The sequence below is a fragment of the Protopterus annectens genome, chromosome 5.part1, assembly GCF_019279795.1.
Source record: "Protopterus annectens isolate FY-2018-M chromosome 5.part1, PAN1.0, whole genome shotgun sequence".
Lineage (NCBI taxonomy): Eukaryota > Metazoa > Chordata > Ceratodontiformes > Protopteridae > Protopterus > Protopterus annectens.
Genome location: NC_056736.1, coordinates 681385259 through 681405950, shown reverse-complemented (window position 1 = coordinate 681405950; position 20692 = coordinate 681385259). Strand labels below are relative to the sequence as shown.

General features: G+C 38.9%; 1 protein-coding gene across 1 annotated transcript in view; it reads right to left on the bottom strand.

Annotated features, from left to right (window-relative positions):
* The window catches only part of LOC122803256 (retinal guanylyl cyclase 2-like), a 665947-nt gene that overhangs the window by 480572 nt on the left and 164683 nt on the right, over positions 1-20692 (bottom strand). Inside the window, exon 3 of the mRNA XM_044072849.1 lies at positions 15769-16123. Within this exon, the coding sequence (XP_043928784.1) occupies positions 15769-16123 (355 nt within the window). The remainder of the gene's footprint in view (positions 1-15768; positions 16124-20692) is intronic.

The following is a 20692-nucleotide window of genomic DNA, read 5'->3' as shown; positions in this document are numbered from 1 at the left end:
TCAACCCAGCTAACCTTAAGAAAAATAGCCTGAAATTAAATTACTTGGTTTAGGCCATAAAGATTCTATTACACAGGTCTGAATGCAGCCAGAGACACAATGTCTGTGAAAAGCCTTTCTGCAGGAAGGGGGAAGTGTTGGAATTGTTTTATAGCTTTCAGATGCTGTATTAAGCCTTTAGCTGCAGTTCTATGTGTGTATTGTGACACATTTGTGCAAAATCGTGGCTCAGTATCTAGTGAGGGGGTAAGTGTGTGAACCACAGAGACAGGTGACCAGATGTGATGTCATTCTGTAGCCAGCACTGAAATTGTATTTAGATACTAGTGAAAGATATGTCAGTAGCACTCAGCACTCTGTTATTGGAACTGACAAAGACACTCATCCATTTCATCTTGCTTTGCTCTAGCAAGCAAGCAGGGAGCAGTAATTCCTCAGTCAGATAGGAAAATATTGTGAGACTAGTTAAATATTGTTTTTTGGTATCTGTCTGAATCGTTCCATCTGTATTGTTTTTATATTTCTTGTGAATTGAAACTCTGGTGTTTATTGCAAATAGATATTCAGTATTTTATGTTTTTTATATATTTATTATTAAATATATCTCAGCATTTCATTGTGGCTGATCTTTTAGAAAATATTTAACCTCTGAGAGTAGTTGCATATATATATATATATATATATATATATATATATATATATATATATATATATACACATATAAAATAGAAAGCCATTCAAAGAGACATATCTATTACATGCTGGTAAAAAAAGAACAACATATCCACCAACTAACATTTTCTACTTAAATTTGTCTATTAAAATCAATTTTCATATTTAAACAAAGAAGTCGATTTAACTTATAATCTGCTTTTCCTTCTTTGTTAAATGAAATAAAATACCATAAAACAGAAAAAATATGTTTACCCTTTTAAAAACATGTAATGAATTAGCAATGTGTGTGCAAAACCTTGCCTCTACATAATTGTCATTGTTGAAGTGATATATCGACCTCATGTGCAAAAATGGGAAACAGGGTTGTGGATGGATGGATGGATGGATGGATGGATGGATGGATGGATGGATGGATGGATGGATGGATGGATAGATGGATGGATGGATGGATGGATGATGGATGGATGGATAAGTGGATTGCCACCCCTGAAATATTTTTTTATAAAATTTCCCCTACTCCCTGTACTGCTGTAAACCTGTTAAAACAAGTTTATTTTCCTATTGTGAACTGTCCTATAAACAGATTAAACACTTGTTACTACATTTTGTCACATCAAGTTTAAAATAAGATGCCACAGTCTGAATTTTACTATGTCGTCTAATCCTTTAGCTGTCAAGTTAGTACAGCTAAACGTAATTCTTACTTGGCTGTCACTTAAAACAAATAAAATACTTTATATTATATAATGTTTTATCAATACAGCCTTTTGTTTTATGTACTTTTTAGGTTTTATCTTTGCTAAAATATTAGATGATTTGAAAAAGAAGTATTGTTTAAACTGTGAATTTAGATAAGTTATAGCTACAAGTTGGTGTAAAATTATAGTGAAACATTTCCCTTTAACCTATTTAATGCATCTAGTTTAACCACCTTATCTAGTACTGTTACTCAGAGAACATCCTGATTTATAGTTAATGTCTAATATGATTTAAATTAAAGAATTACTACCACTGATGACATTTTATACAGTTTGTAACCTTTGCTACTTTTTCTCTATTTAGAATTCTTTATGAAATATTATATTACAGGCATTTAATTCATAAATCTGCCATCTGCTTTCCGGATTCACCAAAAAAAACACAAATGAGGATACTGTGAAAACTGTGTTACTGAATCTGTTCAGCTTCAGTTTTGCGCTCTGCTGGACTTGTAATTATTAGCTTAAAAAAAAAAATTCCTGGGATTCCAAAATGCATAACAGACTCTGCAATCTTGGTGTATTATTCCAGAGACATTCAGGCACCTCTCTAAAACTAAAGTGGTAAGAGGGGTCCAGTCCATAGTCCTACAATGGTGTTGCTGGCAAAGGCCGTATGTAAATCTGGTAGGCCTGGGTTGTGGTATTTGTTAATTAGCCATGTGCACTTCCCTAGCACTTTTTTTTTTGTGATTAGAATAGCAGAGTAGAGCAATTCAAAGGATGTATGTGTCATGTTATGTGGAGGCTAAAGCTAAAAAATTGTATTCAGTCATATAGTAGGACCAGTGCTATTGCCACCATGGAGGTAAGTACCATGAAGCTGAACTGTGTGTGTGTGTGTGTGTGTGTGTGTGTGTGTGTGTGTGTGTGTGTGTGTGTGTGTGTGTGTGTGCGTGTGTGCGTGTGTGTGTGTACGTGCATGTGTGTGTCTGTTTGTTTGTTTGTTTGAATGTGTATGTGTCCATATGAAGGGGCTTGCATTCACCCATTGTTTCTAAACAATGAGATCACATTAGATGTAAGTGCAGAGGAGTTTAGTGGACAGCTGTGTACATGTGAATATGTATGAGGCTGCACGTTTGAGTATATATAGAGGAATGAGTGGCCTCAGGTGTGCGTGTGTGTGTGTGTGTGTGTGTGTGTGTGTGTGTGTGTGTGTGTGTGTGTGTGTGTGCGTGTGTGTGTGTGTGTGTGTGTGTGTGTGTGTGTGTGTGTGTACGTGCATGTGTGTGTCTGTTTGTTTGTTTGTTTGAATGTGTATGTGTCCATATGAAGGGGCATGATTGCAACTTTCTGGATGTGTGCGTGGGGGGGTTATGTGTGCGTTTTTGTAAGTGCCTTTGCTGTAACTGTGTTGCATGGTTTGGTAAGGTGAATATTAATGAGGTTACCTGTAACCTAACAGTGGTTAATACAGAGACATGGTAATGAGCTGCTAATAAGTTGTTTCTCCATGCAGCTTTATCATGTCTCTGAATCACAGCACATCACTGATCACCATTGCACTATTGAGCACTGTGACATTGCACACATAGTACTAGAGGTGATATAATTTATTAATTTCACATAATGTCCATCTTGTCAAAATGTAGGCCATACAGGTACACAAAATGTTATTTTCTTTTGCTATAGTCCCTTAAAAATACAACATCAGAAAATGTATTGCTGTTAGCGACTACTGCTTTTTTTTTCTCTCAATCTTTTATTCCAAGAAATCTGGACAAAGCCAAAAATAACGAGGAGACAAAAGTCCAAAAATAGGGACGCATTTTAAATATCACTCTTATAACCTTAGAAAGTTGCTATAATGCAAGGTTTAGAGTTAGTATGCATTTTCTAAATGATAAGAATTCTGAAACTCAAATCTCAATCATTATTTAGTGGATTCAATCATCAATGATTTGCCAAAAAAAAAAAAAAACAATTTTTTTGAGGAGCAGACCAATAATATGAGGCAACATCTGGACATTCTGCAAATATCTGGACAGTTTGGAGATATGATTTTACTACATTGACTACCCATATACTAGATTCATCTGTACAATCAAGTCTATTTATTTTAAAATCTAATAAGTGACAATCTTGTCAGTTGTTTTTATTTAATGTGTGTACTGACATTAATAAGCCTAGGCTTGTCTTGCACATTAATATCATCTGTGATGTCAGTTAAGGAAGCACACTTTTACTGCAAATGTAACCCCTTTTTTATCTAGCATAAAAAGTCATAAACTTCATAAGAACTTGACTGTGTTAGTTCTGTTATCATTTAGATTAATCTGTCTCACTATTAACATTTAAAATTAGCCCGATTTAGAAATGTTATCATGAGGAGTAAGCCTGGTGTACACCTCAAGGTAACCATTTAGCGACAGGCCTACCACATTCGTGCAGCACCATGGTGGACTGTCTCTGCTGCCTAACACAAATATTAATGAGGCATTCTGGGAAGCATGCTATGCTAATTAACCATGTGTTCTCTGCCCAAAATGCCTGAAGTAAAGCATTTAAACAGCTAAGTGATTCAGAGAATTGCTTGGTGACATAATACACCACCACTGGCAGCATTAATGAACACTGCCAAAAGCTTGCATTCACCCATTGTTTCTAAACAATGAGATCACATTAGATGTAAGTGCAGAGGAGTTTAGTGGACAGCTGTGTACATGTGAATATGTGTGAGGCTGCACGTTTGAGTATATATAGAGGAATGAGTGGCCTCAGGTGTGCATGTGTGTGTGTGTGTGTGTGTGTGTGTGTGTGTGTGTGTGTGTGTGTGTGTGTGTGTGTGTGTTTTTGCTTAAATGTGTGCATGTGTGGGGGAGAGTGAATGATGTGAGGTGGCTGTATGAACATGATGCATGGGCCACTACTGGTGACTACAGCAGGAAAGTGATGATTTGCAGTTGTGACAATTACAAGCAATTCAAAGACGTGCATATTAGCTGCTAATGAAGTCTTTCCTCGTTGTAACTAACGTCATTAATCACATTGTCTCTATATGTAAAAATAGTCCCCTTAGACTACAGCTTTTACCACTGACAGTGGGGATCTTTCTGAATCCCTGGTATTATCGTTTGCATGGTCTTGTTTTCTACAGGTAAAAGTCATTTTGTTATCTTTTAAGGTCTTGTATTTCTGGTGTGTATACGTCTTTGTAATTGCCTGTATATTTCAGTTTTTTTCTGGAATTTGGTATTTATCTAACTATTCTCTTTTATTTTTGTGTTATTTGTTTGTTTACTTTTATGTACCCATGATTACCCTTTAAACAGTTCATGTGGATCCATGTTCTATCCCAGTTAACAAATTCAAATAAATAAAATAAATACATAGCAATTACATCTAGGCTTACATTAATTAAGCTTGAGAAATAAGTCAATGCAATTATCAGGCTTCATGTCTTAAGATGTTTACTTTAAAAGTCATTAAGCTTTCCTATCCAACACAGTATATAGGTTCATAGGTTCATAGGTAGGTACTAGGCTATCGGCCCAAGGGCCTACGTAAGCCTAGCCAGCAAGGTACCATAGCTTACGCCACCCAAGAAAGTTATTTTCCTGTGCCACTGTCCAGCAGAGACACAGAAGTGATCCCCGGGGTGTATTTCCTATTTCCCATCCACTCATGAAGATTTTTCTTGAAGAGTGCTAATGAAGAACTTTGCTTGACATAGATGGCTAGCTTGTTCCAGAGTATAGGAAGTCTCTGGGACAGGAATCTATCCCTCCAGTGTGTCCTGTTTATTGTGGTGACAAGATTTAGGTCCCTAGAGCGTGTAGCTTGGAGGGATTGGGATTTCTTTAGGTGTAGCATGTCCAACAGCTCTGGGTTTGACATAGCTTTATATGTTAGGCAGAGATCTCCACAGAGTAGGTGATATGCTATGGAGTAAAGCTGGAGTTTTTTGAGGCAGTCAGTGTAGGACATTTCTTTGAGACCAGTAATCGTCTTTGTGAGGTACTTCTGTGGCCTTCCCAGCTGCTGCAGATGTCTTGTGAGGTACATTCCAAAAGGGGCGTTGTACTCTATAATGGGTCTAATGAGTGACGATTAGAGGGGAACAATGACCTCTTTTTTCCTGGATGAGAACCCTTTTATGATGAGGTGTGCCATGTAGAAGGACTTCCTGACTACTGTGGCAATGTGACTATCAAAGGAGAGACTACTGTCCATCTGGATCTCAAGGTCTCTTATCACGCATTTGGTGTTAAGTAGATTGCTGCCTATGTGGTAGTTCATGTGTACAGAGTTTTTACCAAAGGGGATGACACTGCACTTTTTGGCATTGAGCTTGAGGCCATGGTTCTGACACCAAGCATCTGTCTCAGTGAGGCCCTTCTGTAGGATGTCCACATCATTTGGGGACTTGACTATGGCTCCTAGCTTGCAGTCATCTGTGAACTTCATCAGCCAGAGGCCTTCTGTGTTAGCCTGTACTTCAGAGAAGTAGATACCAAACAGGAGAGGTCCCAGGACGGAAGCCTGTGGCACTCCACTAATCACTGCCTTGAGGTCAGATTTGGAGTCTGCAACTTTTACAGTGTGGGTTCTGTCAGTGAGCCAGTTGGCAACTCATCTTGTGACGTAGGGATGTATACCTAGTTTAGTGAGTTTAGCTATAATTCCAGAGTGGGGGGTGGTGACAAAAGCCTTGGCGAGGCCAAGATAGGCTGTGTGAACCACCTTACCCTCATCCATGGCTTTGGTGACTGCCTCAAAGAAGTCGATCAGGTTCAGGAGGCATGATCTGCCTTTCACAAACCCGAACTGGGTGGGATCCAGAGTTTGGAGGTTACCAATGTCTTTGTTTATGAGTTCCATGATGATACGTTCCATGGCCTTGTAGACCAGGCTCGTCAGGCTAATAGGTCGATAGTTCCCGGGATCAGTGGTGGCTCCCCCTTTGTGGAGTGGGATAACTGTTGCTGTGCGTCATTCATCAGGCACAAAGCCTGATGCAAGGCTATTATTGAACATGGTGCTTAAGTGGGGAGCCAGTTCGTTCTGAAGTTCGTGTAAAACGCAGCCTGGGATGTTGCCTGGTCCAATGGATGCTGTGTTTTTGGCTTTAGAGAGTGCAGCTTTTACCTGCGTAGTTGTGATTACAGGGATTCTGCATTCTTCCTGTATAGATATGGGCCCTTTAGGGGGTGAGAGGGGGATAAAGTTAGCACTGAACAGATCTGCCAGGATGTTGGCAATATCAGTTGGTTCTGTAATTTTCATGCCTTTGTGCTGTAACTCAGAGCAGATCTGGGTGTTGCCATCTAGATTCTTAATGAGTACATACTAGATCCAATAAAATGTACATATTTAATCCCAGCCCATTTCCTATGTCATCATTTATCTAGTATGGACTCATTATTATTTAAATGGTGTCATTTTACTTAATCGTTGTTCTGATGAAGTCTAGTCTTACTAGATGAAAGCGCTAAACCTTTTATTAAAAGTGTGGAATTATTTCACGTTTCCAGCATTTTTGTGATTTCCGCTCAGTAGCCTTTTGGATTTATTTTGTTTTGGTTTGTAGTGGCTACTTGGACTTTTTATTAAATAGCTATAGAATGCTTTGTGGTTGTTCTTGGATTTAATGGCAATTTTGTTTTCATAGCTAGCTTTGGAGGATCTTATAAGGGATCTCAGCTTCTTACTGAGGCTGACCAGGGAGCTCCTCCACTCATGGGATTTTTCTCTCTTTTGCAACAGTTTCTTCCTTCTGTTGTACAGTTTGTTTATGGCAGGGGACCACCAGATTGGCTTCCTTTTTTTGGAGGATAGCGTCTTGGTTCTGTTTGGGATAGCACGATCCATGCACTCATGCAAGTGCTTATAGAGTGCATTTGTGTAGGATTCAGCAGTTGTAACTGTATTTTCCATCTGCATGGGTGTCATGAAGTTCACCACTTTTGTCTTAAGAAGCATGAAGTTGGCTTTGGAGAAATTTTTTACTGTGGTTTCCTTAATGGGGGGTGGGATGTGGATATCAAGGGTGATAAGCTTAGGGTCGGATCGGACCAACGTGGAGTTGACTTCAGGTGTGAAAACCGGTCACTCATGTTGGTAATGACTAGGTCTAGGATATTGTTGCCCCTGGTGGGGGTGTGGATAAGTTGATCTAGGGCATTGGAGTTTATGAATTCCAGAAAGCGTTGAGCTAAGGAGTTGGTACACGAGTAGTTTTCCCAGTTAATGGTAGGGTAGTTGAAGTCGCCCATTATTAGGGTGTTTGGTTGAACCCTAATATTTTCCAGTACATCAAGAAAAGAGGAGTGGGAATCCTGGGGCATGGTGGGGCATCTGTACCAAGCTACAATTTGGATTGCAGTTTTGCCCAGAGTTAGTTGCACTTGGATAACCTCGGATGCATTATGCTGAGCAACTAGCCTGGAGGTGTGGATATCCTTAATGAATATGGACACACTTCCGCCTTTGGTGTTTTGGTCCAGGTTACATGGCCGAAAAGTGTGGTATGAGTTATAGCCTGGTAGTGCAGGGGTGCTCTCTGGAGCCTTGAACCAGGTCTCAGTCACTGCACAGATATCGATGTTCTCCATTTTAAGGAGTGCCTTGAGTGAGTGCATTTTGAGATTTAGACTTCTAGCATTGAGTAGCATTACCTTCAGTTTTTGTTTGCCCGTTCCTGTTATGGTGGTGAATTTGTTATTTGAACCCTGCCTAAAAAAAGGCACTATAGGGGCAGCAAGAGCCTTAGCCAGTATCTGGAATCCCAGGGGCGACAGGTGCAGGCCATCTCTGGCAAAGTATCATGGTCTGTCGATCATGTCATCCCAAGAAGACAGATCCCCGTAGAATGACACCAGAAGCTTAACCAATTGTTGAAGTCAATCATTTTGTCCTTGTACTGTGGTATCATTCTGGGTGATGGCAGAATGCTACTCAGGGCTAGGGTCATACCTGCCTGGGCTACAAGATCGGAGAGCTCTTCCATTTCTCTTTTCATGTAGTCCAGGGAGGTACGTCTCAGGTCATTCACACCAACATGGACAATGACAGAGTCATATTTGTACTTGTGGAGTGACCTGAGTGTGTGGGTTATGTGGCGGATCCTGGCACCCGGCAAGCAGCTGACAGTAACCTTCTCCTTGTTTAGCCTGGTGAGTGGGACATCAGTGTACCTGACTATAGAGTCACCTATGAGTAGTGTGTTGGGTACGCTGTTTTGCCTTATTGGCTGTGGTTGAGTGGCACACTGAGTCTGTGGGCTATGTGTCATTTGGGTTGTGTTGGGGGATGGAGGTTCCTTGCCTTTCTGCTTTGGAGGTCTCTGTTGCTTAGACAGATTATTATTGAGAGCCTCCCCAAATGTTTGTGTGTTACTGTGTGTGGATTTTGGTTGTGTAGATTTAGTGAGATTATGTGATGAGTGTGGTGTGGTGCAAATGTTTACCTTCTCCTCATGACTGTCAAGTTCAGTCTTGGTTAGAGAGAGATTTACCTCCAGTTTGGCTAGATAAGTGCATCTCTCACAGGTTGTAGTGTTGGGTGGTAGGAGTTGAGGGTTGTCAGTGTACATGAGGAAATTTCTACATTGCCTCAAGATGCCCAGATTCATCAGATAGACAGGAGAGAACACTGGGAGCTGACCCTTGGACATGCCTGAATAAAAAACTATTTTCCTCTAGATAAGTGAGGAAAGTGAGTACAAGAGCTGTTTTTCTCTAAGCAAGTGAGAAAAGTAAGTACAAAAACTGTTTTCCTCTAGGTAATGAGGAAGCTAGAGTGCTATAGTAATTAGTAGCTTATTTAGTGCTTACAAGTTCTGAACAAGTGCTGAGCATGAACAAGCAAATTTAGGTGCTAAAGCTAAGAATCTGTATCTACACGAGACGAGTTACAGGACAGAAACAAGTGCAAATGCAGGCTTTCAAATCAGAAAGTTGAGAGAGATGGAAGAGATTGCCCAAACAGCCAATAACTACAATTTCTGGGCCAGAACCACTCCTTATGTGGTAGACAGGTTACCTAGTGCTTACCACTCCCATTGATAAACTAGAAGACTTCCCTCCAACACAGAAAGGCTTGGGGGGATCAGAAGCTTACATACAGTCCTGGATACAGCAAATCTGAATCTGGAACACTAGTTACAGGAAAGGTAGGAAACATGCTTACAGTTTTCTTTTTTTTTTTTTTACAGAAAAGTAGCAAAAACAGTAGTAAAAACAATTCTCATGCAGTGCAAGCTAGCACACTTGAGTATGCAGCAATATTAGACCAAACACAGTTTAAAAAATGCAATCAAATTAAAAAGGACTTAAAGCAAGTGCAGAAAGAGTTTATTAGGTAGAAGGTGGTAAAGAGATGGGACTGGGGGAGTGTCCCAGATCAAATCTACAGTGGGGCGGGCAACTGCAAAAGCCACCAAATTTAAACTACAAACCAAAAAATAGGGAGGGTAGGTGGGACAAAACTGTTTCAACAGAGATCTAACAACAACTAACAGTACAAACTTTAAAACCAAAAAAATATACTCAGCTCTGTATATTTGCCGATCAGTCTCTCAGAACAGTGAGAGAACATTTTCAACACAGATCTAAGCAACAATTAAACTCTATAACCAAAAAAAAAATACTCAGCTCTGTATAATTGCAGATAATCGGTAAGGCTGTCTCTCAGAACATCATTTAATTTAGCAGTCTTTTCACCGGGGAAAGGAAAGATACCCGCTGAATAGACTTTTATGCTTTCAGACATCCATTGTCTTTTGTGACCTGTGTAAAGTTTCACATAAAAAGAATTTTACTGTATTTTATTGTCTTAAACATGTTACTTAATAATGATGTAAATTTGGATCTACTGCTAACATCAGAGAAAGCTATCCCTGAACTATAATAAACAAGCCAAGACAATCTTGTTAAGCTCAGCATATGGATAATGAACAGCATGCCTTAGCCCCAAAAAAGTAGCATACAGGTATTTGCTAACTAACAAAGGATTAGAAACCTTAAACCCTGTTAAAGTAAAAGGCAACTTAAACATCCCAGTTACTGATGTAACACAGCAAACTGAAGCTGGAATCCTACTAGACTACTTACTCTCATTTTCACCACACACTCAGACTTGATGGTTACCAGAACTCTCTCTCAACTTAAATTGTATGTGATGAATTTCCCACCTTCTCTGCCCTGCTGCATGCCACTCCTTGTCAGAAATGTTATAATTCCAAAGTTTTAATGCCCCCTGTCGCTTTTAACACTCCACTCAAGTTCAAATAGTCAAAAACTGCAGGTGTTAGAAAGACAAGAAATGATACTTTGTATTAGTTCATATACACCAACCACTGTCATCTGATGAATGGATTTGAATGGCTACCCGTACCAGGTCTATATTATAGTTCGAAGTTTGAAAACTTTGAACATTAAATAATCGAATTTAAATGTTTGAAGTTTCAAATATCGCACATATAATAAAAAAAACAAACAAACGGAACTTACCTGACTAGTGTAAGTAGGGAGGCAAGCCCCCCTGCACCCCCCACACTCCCTGCTCTTTAAATATACCAACTCTGAGACCGCACTATAGTGCGGTAAAGGGAAGATTTCCCTTACTGCACTGTAGTGTGGTCTCAGAGTTGGTATATTTAAAGAGCAGGGGGTGTGGGGGGTGCAGGGGGCTTACCCCCCTGCCTACAGCCGTTAGTTTTGTTTTTTTGTTTTTTTTACATATGTTCGAAGTTTTATAACTTTGAATATTTAAATTTGATATTTTAACGTTCAAACTTTGAACACATGATATAGACCCACCCGTACCTAGGAGAGCCAAAATGTTACTTGGCACAGTTTAATATAAATTATAATACTTGGAAACTGCCCCTCACTGAAGTCCTGCCTAGGCATCAGATACCCCATTACCAACACTTTGGTACAGCCATAGCTGAAAGGGTATTTTCCAAACTGGGCCTCACAATTTGGAATTGGAATCATTTTCCTGCTGAAGCTAGAACTGAAGCAACTCTCAAGGGCTAAATTATCGGAATGAAAGAACATCTCCTAGGTGAAGTAACCTGTACTACCTTTCATGATAAAGACTAACTAAAATACAAAAATATACTCTGTTAATCACTTTTGTTACTGAACTTCGTTAAATGAACTTGTCTTTGTAATCTACATTCCTTCTCTATTTGAATATGGTGTTATTTAAGTATGTCATTTTGTGAAAACAAGTTTCTTATGCAATATTACTTTTGCTGTCAGATTGGCTACTGATTCTCATGTAGAACCCAAGTCATAACTGAAAAAAAATGTCTATCAGTCCATTTACTGGGTTATCAAATGCAATCGATAAATAAATATATTACTATTGTTTGTTAAGAGTTACAAAGGAAAGATTAATGACCTCCCAATATAATTAGTTAGAAAACAAGAAATTAGAAGGGAACACAAACAAATGCTTATAAAGTGCTGAGATCACTAAATAGTAATACTAGAAGTCTTTACAGAACGGTGTTACTTAACGGAATGAAAATGTTACTACCTTTTTCTTCAACACCAAGAGAGTTTTAAAAAATATTGTTGTAACATTTCCAGTTTAGAATGCAAACAAACTAGGAAAATATTAACCTTTTTCTGCAGTCTGTTCTACTGGAATTCATACCAAAGTCCGTTAAGACATTGTATCAACAAAATTGTCATTAAAATATTGTAACATTTTATTTTGCTGCTTTTCTGCTCAGCCTGCTTTGTGTAAATGTACAAATGAAGATGTGGACTCTATAATATGACACAGAAAGACATCATTTTTGATTCCTTCAACCAGTGAAGAAAATAAATAATATATGCAGAATTTAATAATGTATATTTCCATAAGGAATTGGGCATATAACAGCTACTTGTTGTTGTGTCTTTTGGCTTTTTCCGGTTAGGGGTCGCCACAGTGGAACTCTGGTCCGCTAATGATTGGCAGTAGATTTTTACGTGCCGAGTTGCCAGCCCTGACACATAACCTTCAACGAAGATACGCCCATTCACACATGTCTCCACACAGAAGATGCTCTAGCTGAGAATCGAACAGGACAACGTCATACTGTGAGGCGACAACGCTACCGCAGCACCACCACCGCAGACATATAATAGCTACTAAATAACCTTTATCAACATTTCTCCAGCTTCAGTTTCTGTGCCAGGTAAAGATTATAGCTGTAGTACCACTTCTTTTCTGACACACTCTGTTCTGTATCGACTTCAGAATTATTTTGGTACCATTATGTAGGGAAGGTGCTTACACACACACACACACACACACACACACACACACACACACACACACACACACACACACACACACACACACACACAAACATGTTTTACATTTGTGTGTGTATAAACACACACAAAAAGATCTATGAGAGATGATCAAAGTATCAAAACTTCAAATTCCTGACAGTTCGAATCACAAAGATTTGAATACACAGTACTTCAAATCACAAAGATTTGAAGACAAACAAAATCAATTTTTTTGCAAGGGTGCAAGCCCTTCATGAATTCCCCCACACCCCTGCTAATTATGTATACCAACTCTAAGATTGCAATACAGTGGGGAAAGCATAAATTCCCAGATCCTCACTGTACCACAATATCATATTGAAAAAAATCTGGTACATGCAATCAAATGATTTTTGATAACCTGTACCGGCTTTTTTCCCTTCAAAATGTTGACTTCTCTATGGGTTGTAGGAGATTAGATAGATAGATAGATAGATAGATAGATAGATAGATAGATAGATAGATAGATAGATATGCAGCTTATAAACAAAGGGATTGTGTCTAGATGTAGGGATGTCATTGTTACTCTTTAATTAGTGCTCATTAGACCAGTCATTAAATGTACTGAACCCTATTGCATGTATCAGTCCAGACACACGCAACAACTGGAATACCCACAGGGATACCTTACTAAAAGGATACAAGGCCTAAACAACATGTCCTATATGGACCTACTCAAAGCCTTCTCATTATACTTGGTATCCTGTGACCCATTATGGATAGATTTATTGCATATTAGCAAGTCAAATGGTATCAGAATTACTCAATCTAGGGATCTAAACCTCTTCTGCAACATTAACAGAACAGTTTGGAGAGCTGGGTATATCTGACAGGGGAAAATGCTGCTGTGGAACAGACTCCCCAACCATATAAATCAAAATTCATCCCTGTCCATGTTCGAGCACAACTTAATGCTATGTATAGGAAGAAGAAGATTTACCCTGTGACTGCCCCCCATGCTACTAATGGACAGAAGCAGCTCCTAAATCCCTTGTCCTATGCATGAGTGCCCTCAAATTATTTATGGTATGATCACAGCTATCCTCATTAAGGGTAATATATAATTATCAAACATAGGATGACTAAGGCTTATGTATAACCAAATGGGATACATTATTCTGAGCACTAAAAGGGAAATTAGCTAGGGCAAAATTGAAATGGATTGATCCTAGATGAAACTACCAAGTGTAACTTGTAAAATTGTAAAGTTTCTCAGCACGTACATCTACAATTGCCAAAAAGTGAAAAGAATACCCTGAAAACCTCAGGCTGGGTTCCAAAGAATCACTTATTTTATTTAAGGACGAATAAGTGCTGGTGCACACATAACACATATATATTTAAACCAAATAGTAAAAAGGTCACACAGATAAAGCATTCGGAAAAACTGCAAGAAAGATGTACCCAAGTTAATTCAGTGTGTAATACCTTAAACTTCCTGTAACTGAGGTCCATGGGATATATGCAAATGCCCCTTAATGGCATTTCAGCTACAGCACTTCTGAATGTCTCTGACTTTTTAGTTTTTTTTTAACTCTTTATTGGTATATTCAGGCCAAAAAAGTCAGCTCTCCACTAGCTGTAGACATGCATGTTTCAACCACTTCAGTACAGCATAAGTGGATTGTCTGGCTATACTTTCAAAACACAGAACTTAAAATCAAGCCTGATGTCAATAAACATTAGGGTTCCTGTAGAATATCCCAACCTCAGGAGAATACCAGTTTACCATACAATGTCAAGATGCCTGCAGCAGGGCTAGGCAGGCTAACCTCAGGAGAATACCAGTTTACCATAAGATGTCAAGATGCCTGCAGCAGGGCTAGGCAGGCTAACCTCAGAAGAATACCAGTTTACCATACGATGTCAAGATGCCTGCAGCAGGGCTACGCAGCTTAACCTCATTTTTAGGTTTCAAATGTGTTCCACCACCAGTTTTTATTATATAGTAATATCACAATCAATGTTAATGTGCCTTAGTCATATTTTTAAATTTACTTGCCTTAGGAATCAGTATCACTTAAAATCTACATACGAAATGGTTACTGTTGATCACAATGGTTGAAAACATTCTAATCTGAAAGACGTTAAGCCCCTCATGGAAACAGTTCCTAGACATTACTGTTACCATGGAAAATGAAGGATTCATTACCTTCCCAGCATGTGTATCCACGTCTGCTTCCTTTTTTAAAATGATCTTATACCTTGATTCACTTGCCCTATGACTGTTTATTTTTACAGTAAGGTAGTAGGAGATATACAAACTGTGTTTTTATCTGGGAAACACAAGAATCATTTTGTGAACTTGATAGCCTAAATTAATCAGTAACCTATAGCATTTAAAATACTAGATAATCACTGATAAAATTAAGGAAATTATTTTATTAGAGTTTGGGGAACATACTTTAAAACACCTCATCTGAAATATTGCTTTTTCTTGGTTTCTTGTTAATTTTCAACCCCATTGTCAGTGATTTGTGGAACTCTACTGCAAAACCTTACACCCAGTACGTCCTTAATATTTGTAGAAAGTTTGGCCAGTGTTCACATTATGAGTCTTAAAGTCTGCACAGGCTGCCACAATCATTTGAAAGTTCAAGCATTACCTGTCAGTTCAGAAACATATTACCTGAATTCTGAATTCTATACCTGTAATCATCAGTACTTCTAATATGTAGCATTTCCATGCTAAGGCCTATGTTTAATGAGAGTAATTGTGCTAGATATGTGGTACTGAACTTCTCTATGCAACATAAAGCTAAGAATACATTTCTCTGTTGCCATCATTGCTGTAAATCACTGTTTCAGTTTTACACTTTTAAATTGCAAAAGGTAATAACTGAAAATGATTTCTAAGCCAGAGTTTACATTAAATAAAGTAAATAAAATGATACATTATTGAAAGCATCTATGAAACAATCAGACACCTTTCTTTGTCTACCAGTTGATATTCTGCACCCTATGCATAGGCAACGTAAGTCAATCCTTCTTATTTGAACTGTGCATGATACACTCTATTTAAGAAACTTGATATATTCACCATAATACTGTACCTCCAGTGCAAACAGTGTGAGGATCAAACCAGCAATCGGAGTCGGCCTTTGGAGGAGTTCCGCCTGGGAATCGAATCGTCTTGCCCAGGAGCTGCACCGTCTCTGAAGGCATATCGATTTTGTAAGTTCTATAAAGCTGATCTCCAGTTCCATCTGCATCAAGAACAATGTAATTAGTCAATCCAGCTCCGTTGCTGTCAGTATGAATCCTTTGGTTGAACCCACGAAACTCAATTTTTTTTGAGAAATTGGCAAGATTAGTTCCGGAAATCCAGACTCCATGACTTTGAGCATTAAGTACTGCTGCTGCAATAAAATACATCCCATTATAGATGGTTCCAAACAGGGGTGAAACCTGAAAATTAAAAAAAAAAAACAATTTGCATATCTTAACCTTTGTGTAAAAAGAAGCAGTCTTAAATTAACTGCAATTTATAGATATAAATACATCAAGACTGCTGTTTTCTATATTGTTAAAAATATCTAACTTTCAGTGCATTTGTTTTTGTACATTATGTTAATCATTTATACAGCATGATTCCATATTGCTGTATATCAAAATGTCATTACATTATTTCTAGTTGTTACCATGTAATATGAATGCTAATGCTTCTGCATTTGTCTGGATTAATATGAAAATATTCTTCCAGAAATATGAAAACAGTTTTGGCTCTACACTAACTGACAGAACCTTGGGAAGCACCCCAGCTCCGTTAAGGTACTGCTGCTCAACACTTAAGAGTTTAAATAAAAACTGCACTCCCAGGAAGCACTCCTCACCCAGGAGAACACAGCCATATGTGCAGTAATGGAAACAAGGTTCAGAACCATGGAGAGCACCCCAGCGATCTAAGGTTACAATGCCTTTCATACATTTTGATCCCCCTCAGCTCGGGACAAAACAAAGGGAGGAGATGTCTCAGTGCTCATAAAAGACAAGCACACTGTTACACTGGTCCAGTAACATGATTAGCTTGAGCTAGTCTATGTCCAACTATCCATAGGTGCAACCCCTTATTATATCCTTGCTAGGTACACATCCTATGTCCAACTATCCATAGGTGCAACCCCTTATCATATCCTAGCTAGGTACACATCCCCTAACATGAGTCTGGAAAACCACACCTCCTACCTAAACCTACTAGAATCTCTTGACATGCAGCCTGTCACCATACTTATGATTGTCTTCAACTACCCCTCCATAAACTGGGAGACTTATATGACCCATAATTCACTTGCTCAGAGATTTTTGGAATTTATCAACACAAATACCCTGGAGCAACTAGTTAGCTCCCTGACTAGAGGTAAAAATATCCTTGACCCAGTACTCACAAACATGGGGGGATGCTGCTCCTTCCTATGCATTAACTCCTCCCTGGTAAGATCTGGCCACAAAATGATCTCCTTTAGTATTAAAACTAACCTAGAAACCCCCTCAAACTCCAAACCTGTTAAGAACTTTGCTAAGGTCAATTACTTCAAGCTAAGTGCTAGTTTATTAAACTTCCAAGCCCCTCCAAACTTGGATAACACTGATGCCTACTCTGAGCTGTACACAAAAGCAATTTCCAAATACATTCATAGCTGTGTAGAGGAGGCAGTACCTGTCCGAGTCAAATCTATGATTACTGGCAAAAATAAACTACCCTGATGGACCCCTAGCATAAATAGGCTATTCAACAAAAGGAAAAAAATCCTCTCCAAAGCCAAGAAGGAACAAAAGAAACAGTGCTAAAAGACAATCACCAGTCTAAACACATTAGTGAGCTGGTTAAATCTGCCAAAGCAAACTATGAGGCAAAGATAGCCTTCCAGGTGAAAGACAGCCATAAGACTTTTTTAATTATGTTCATAACCTCTGGGAAAACACTGAGCAATGTGCCGAGTTACTCATGAACGGCAGCACTTACATCCAGCCTGAAGCGATAGCAAACCTGCTGGCTGACACATTCAGTTCAAACCTCTCCTCCCATCACCTCGTACCACACCCAAAGAAATGCCAACAACCATCCCCTTACCAGTCATTACGAGGGAACAGGTCCTTACCGTGCTTGCTAAAGCCAAAAACACAGCCTCCATAGGTCCCAACAATATTCCAGGATGCTTCATAAATAGATTAAATCAGAATCTATCAGAGCCACTAGAAACATTCTAACAACAGGCTCTGGACAGGCTTTGTCCCAGAGGAATGGAGGACTGCAACAGCCATCTCTCTGCACAAGGGGTCCCATCAACTGACCAGAGAACTATAGACCCGTAAGCTTGATCAGCATTTTCTGCAAGGCCATGGAGAGAATTATCATGAACTATATCAATAACAATATAGGAACTCTCCAAACACTGGACCAGACCCAATTTGACTTTCTCAAAGGGAGGTCTTGCCTGTTCAATCTGATAGACTTCTTCAGGAAAGTCACCAGGGTCATGGATGAGGGTACAACAGTATATACCTCTTATCTACAGCTGACCAAAGTTTTCAACACAATCCCTCATTCTGGGATCATAGATAGACTTACTGAACTAGGCATAAACCCCTACATTGTCAGATGGATAGGCATCTGGCTCGCTCACAGATCATATATCTGGATAGGTGAATACACTTCTGATTAGAAACATGTTACTAGCAATGTTCCAGAGTTCTCAGTGCTTGGACCGCTCCTGTTTGGTATATACTTCTCTGATGTGAAGGCCAATGTTGGGGGCCTCTGACTCACCAAGTTTGCCAACAAATGTAAGCTGGGAGCAATCACTGAATCCCCAAATGATGTTGACCTTCTACAAACAGGGCTAAAAATAACAAATGGCTGGTACCAAAACCATGGTCTGAGACTAAATGCTAAAAAATGCATACTCATACCCTCTGGTAAATCAGATATCCCTGCAAATTATAATATTGATAGAACACCCATAAAAGTAGATCCAGTGGTGAGGGATCTGGGAAAATGGATAGATAGCAACCTAAATTTTGACCACCAGGTAGCTACAGCAGTGAGGAAATCCTTCTGTGTGGCTCAACTTATAAGAAAAGGCATGGCATCAAGATCAAAGGAAGTCACAGTGCCATTGTACTCAGTCCGCATCAAGCCCATAATCGAGTACAATGCTCTGTTCTGAATGTACCTAATCAGACACTTACACCAATTGGAGTGACCCAGAGGTTTCTCACTAAGAAAATACAAAGCATATGACTCATGCCTAATGCAGAAAACTAAAGGCCTTATCCCTTTACTCCACCTCATATTGTTTATTGAGAGGTGGCTTATGCCTGACTTACAAGGCTTTCTGTGATCCAGCCCTGATGAAAATGCTACATATTCACAAGAAAAATTATATGAGGGTTACACATTCCATGGACCTGCATTTTACTTGCTACTCTAACAGCACTTGCTTGAAAGACAGATTTGTATCCTAAAGGCAACCTTGTCTATGGCATAACCTACCCATCTTAGTAAAATAAAGCCCATCCCTCACTCAATTCAAACATAATTTGGATACATGGATGGGGAAAAATAAATTAATTCACAGGGTACTGCCCATGTCTCTTAGAGACAGAAGTATCTGTAAAAGGACTCAGTACTCCAACACCCAAAGACCCACTACCCTGATAATACCCCATCCCATATCTGGGGATTTAGGTATAATGTAAGATAAAATATTGTCATATCCTGGGTATTATTGGCTAGGCTTGTAAAGGCTCTTGCACCATTAGCCTAGTAATCACCTATGAATCTATAATATTTTATTTTATCATTTGTGAATTAGGTAAGTAGGCAGGTCCATGGGCTTTCTTTCAGCTATGATCCATGCCACAAAGGCAAAAGTAAATAGAAAACATTAGAATATATATATATATATATATATATATATATATATATATATATATATATATATATATATATATATATAGATATAGATATAGTTTAGTGGGACCAATCAACAAACACATTTTTGAGAGAGGAAATTGGAGTGGCCAGAAAAAAAAAGACAAAGAAGAACATGTAAATTCCCCACAAGCAGTAAGCAAATGTGAAATGAGCCCTAGAGCTGTGAGGCAAAGATCTTATTGCTTAGCTATCATACTGCGAAAGATGCTGCTCAAAGCTTTGTCCAGAACCGTACTCCCTTCTACGAGTAACGCACAGTGTGTTAAATGAAGTCAATAACAGCAATATGGTGTGTACTTCCTTGAATGTAAGACATTTAGAAACATTACCAGAATTCATCTGTATGCAGTCTACCAAGGTATACATAGAATAAAATAAAGGTGTATAACTAAACAACTCATCAACGATTGAATCAATGATTAAGCCTCATCCTGCAACATACATGGCAATTACCCACAGCGTAATAGTGTACCTTATTTATACTTGAATCTGTGCTTGGATACATAATGAAAAGAAGTATTTCTTTCAGCATAGCTTTTCTCCATGTGATTCCTCTGAAAAGGTGCTTTGCCCAGTAGGACCCAACTGTAAACAAAAGCTAATAAAAAATAAAAAAAGTCCGACAGCATGCCAGATTGTATTTGCTTATTATTTAAGTATTGATGTGTGATTACTAGGAAAGTCTGACTGAGTCACAAGAGCCCATTTTCAGCAGAGTCCTGGAGAGCAAAGCTTCATTTAACAGAGAAAATATTTTTTTCAAATACATTACATAAGAAACAGTTTAAAATTATACATTTCAAACATAATCAACAATATTGTAAGGCAGGTCCAACACCTGAGGGTGGTGATGGCACTAGTCTGCCTATGTCAGGTCCAATACCTGAGGGTGGTGATGGCACTAGTCTGCCTATGTCAGGTCCAATACCTGAGGGTGGTGATGGCACTAGTCTGCCTATGTGAGGTCCAATACTTGAGGGTGATGATTTCACTATTCTGCCTATGTGAGGTCCAATACCTGAGGGTGGTGATGGCACTAG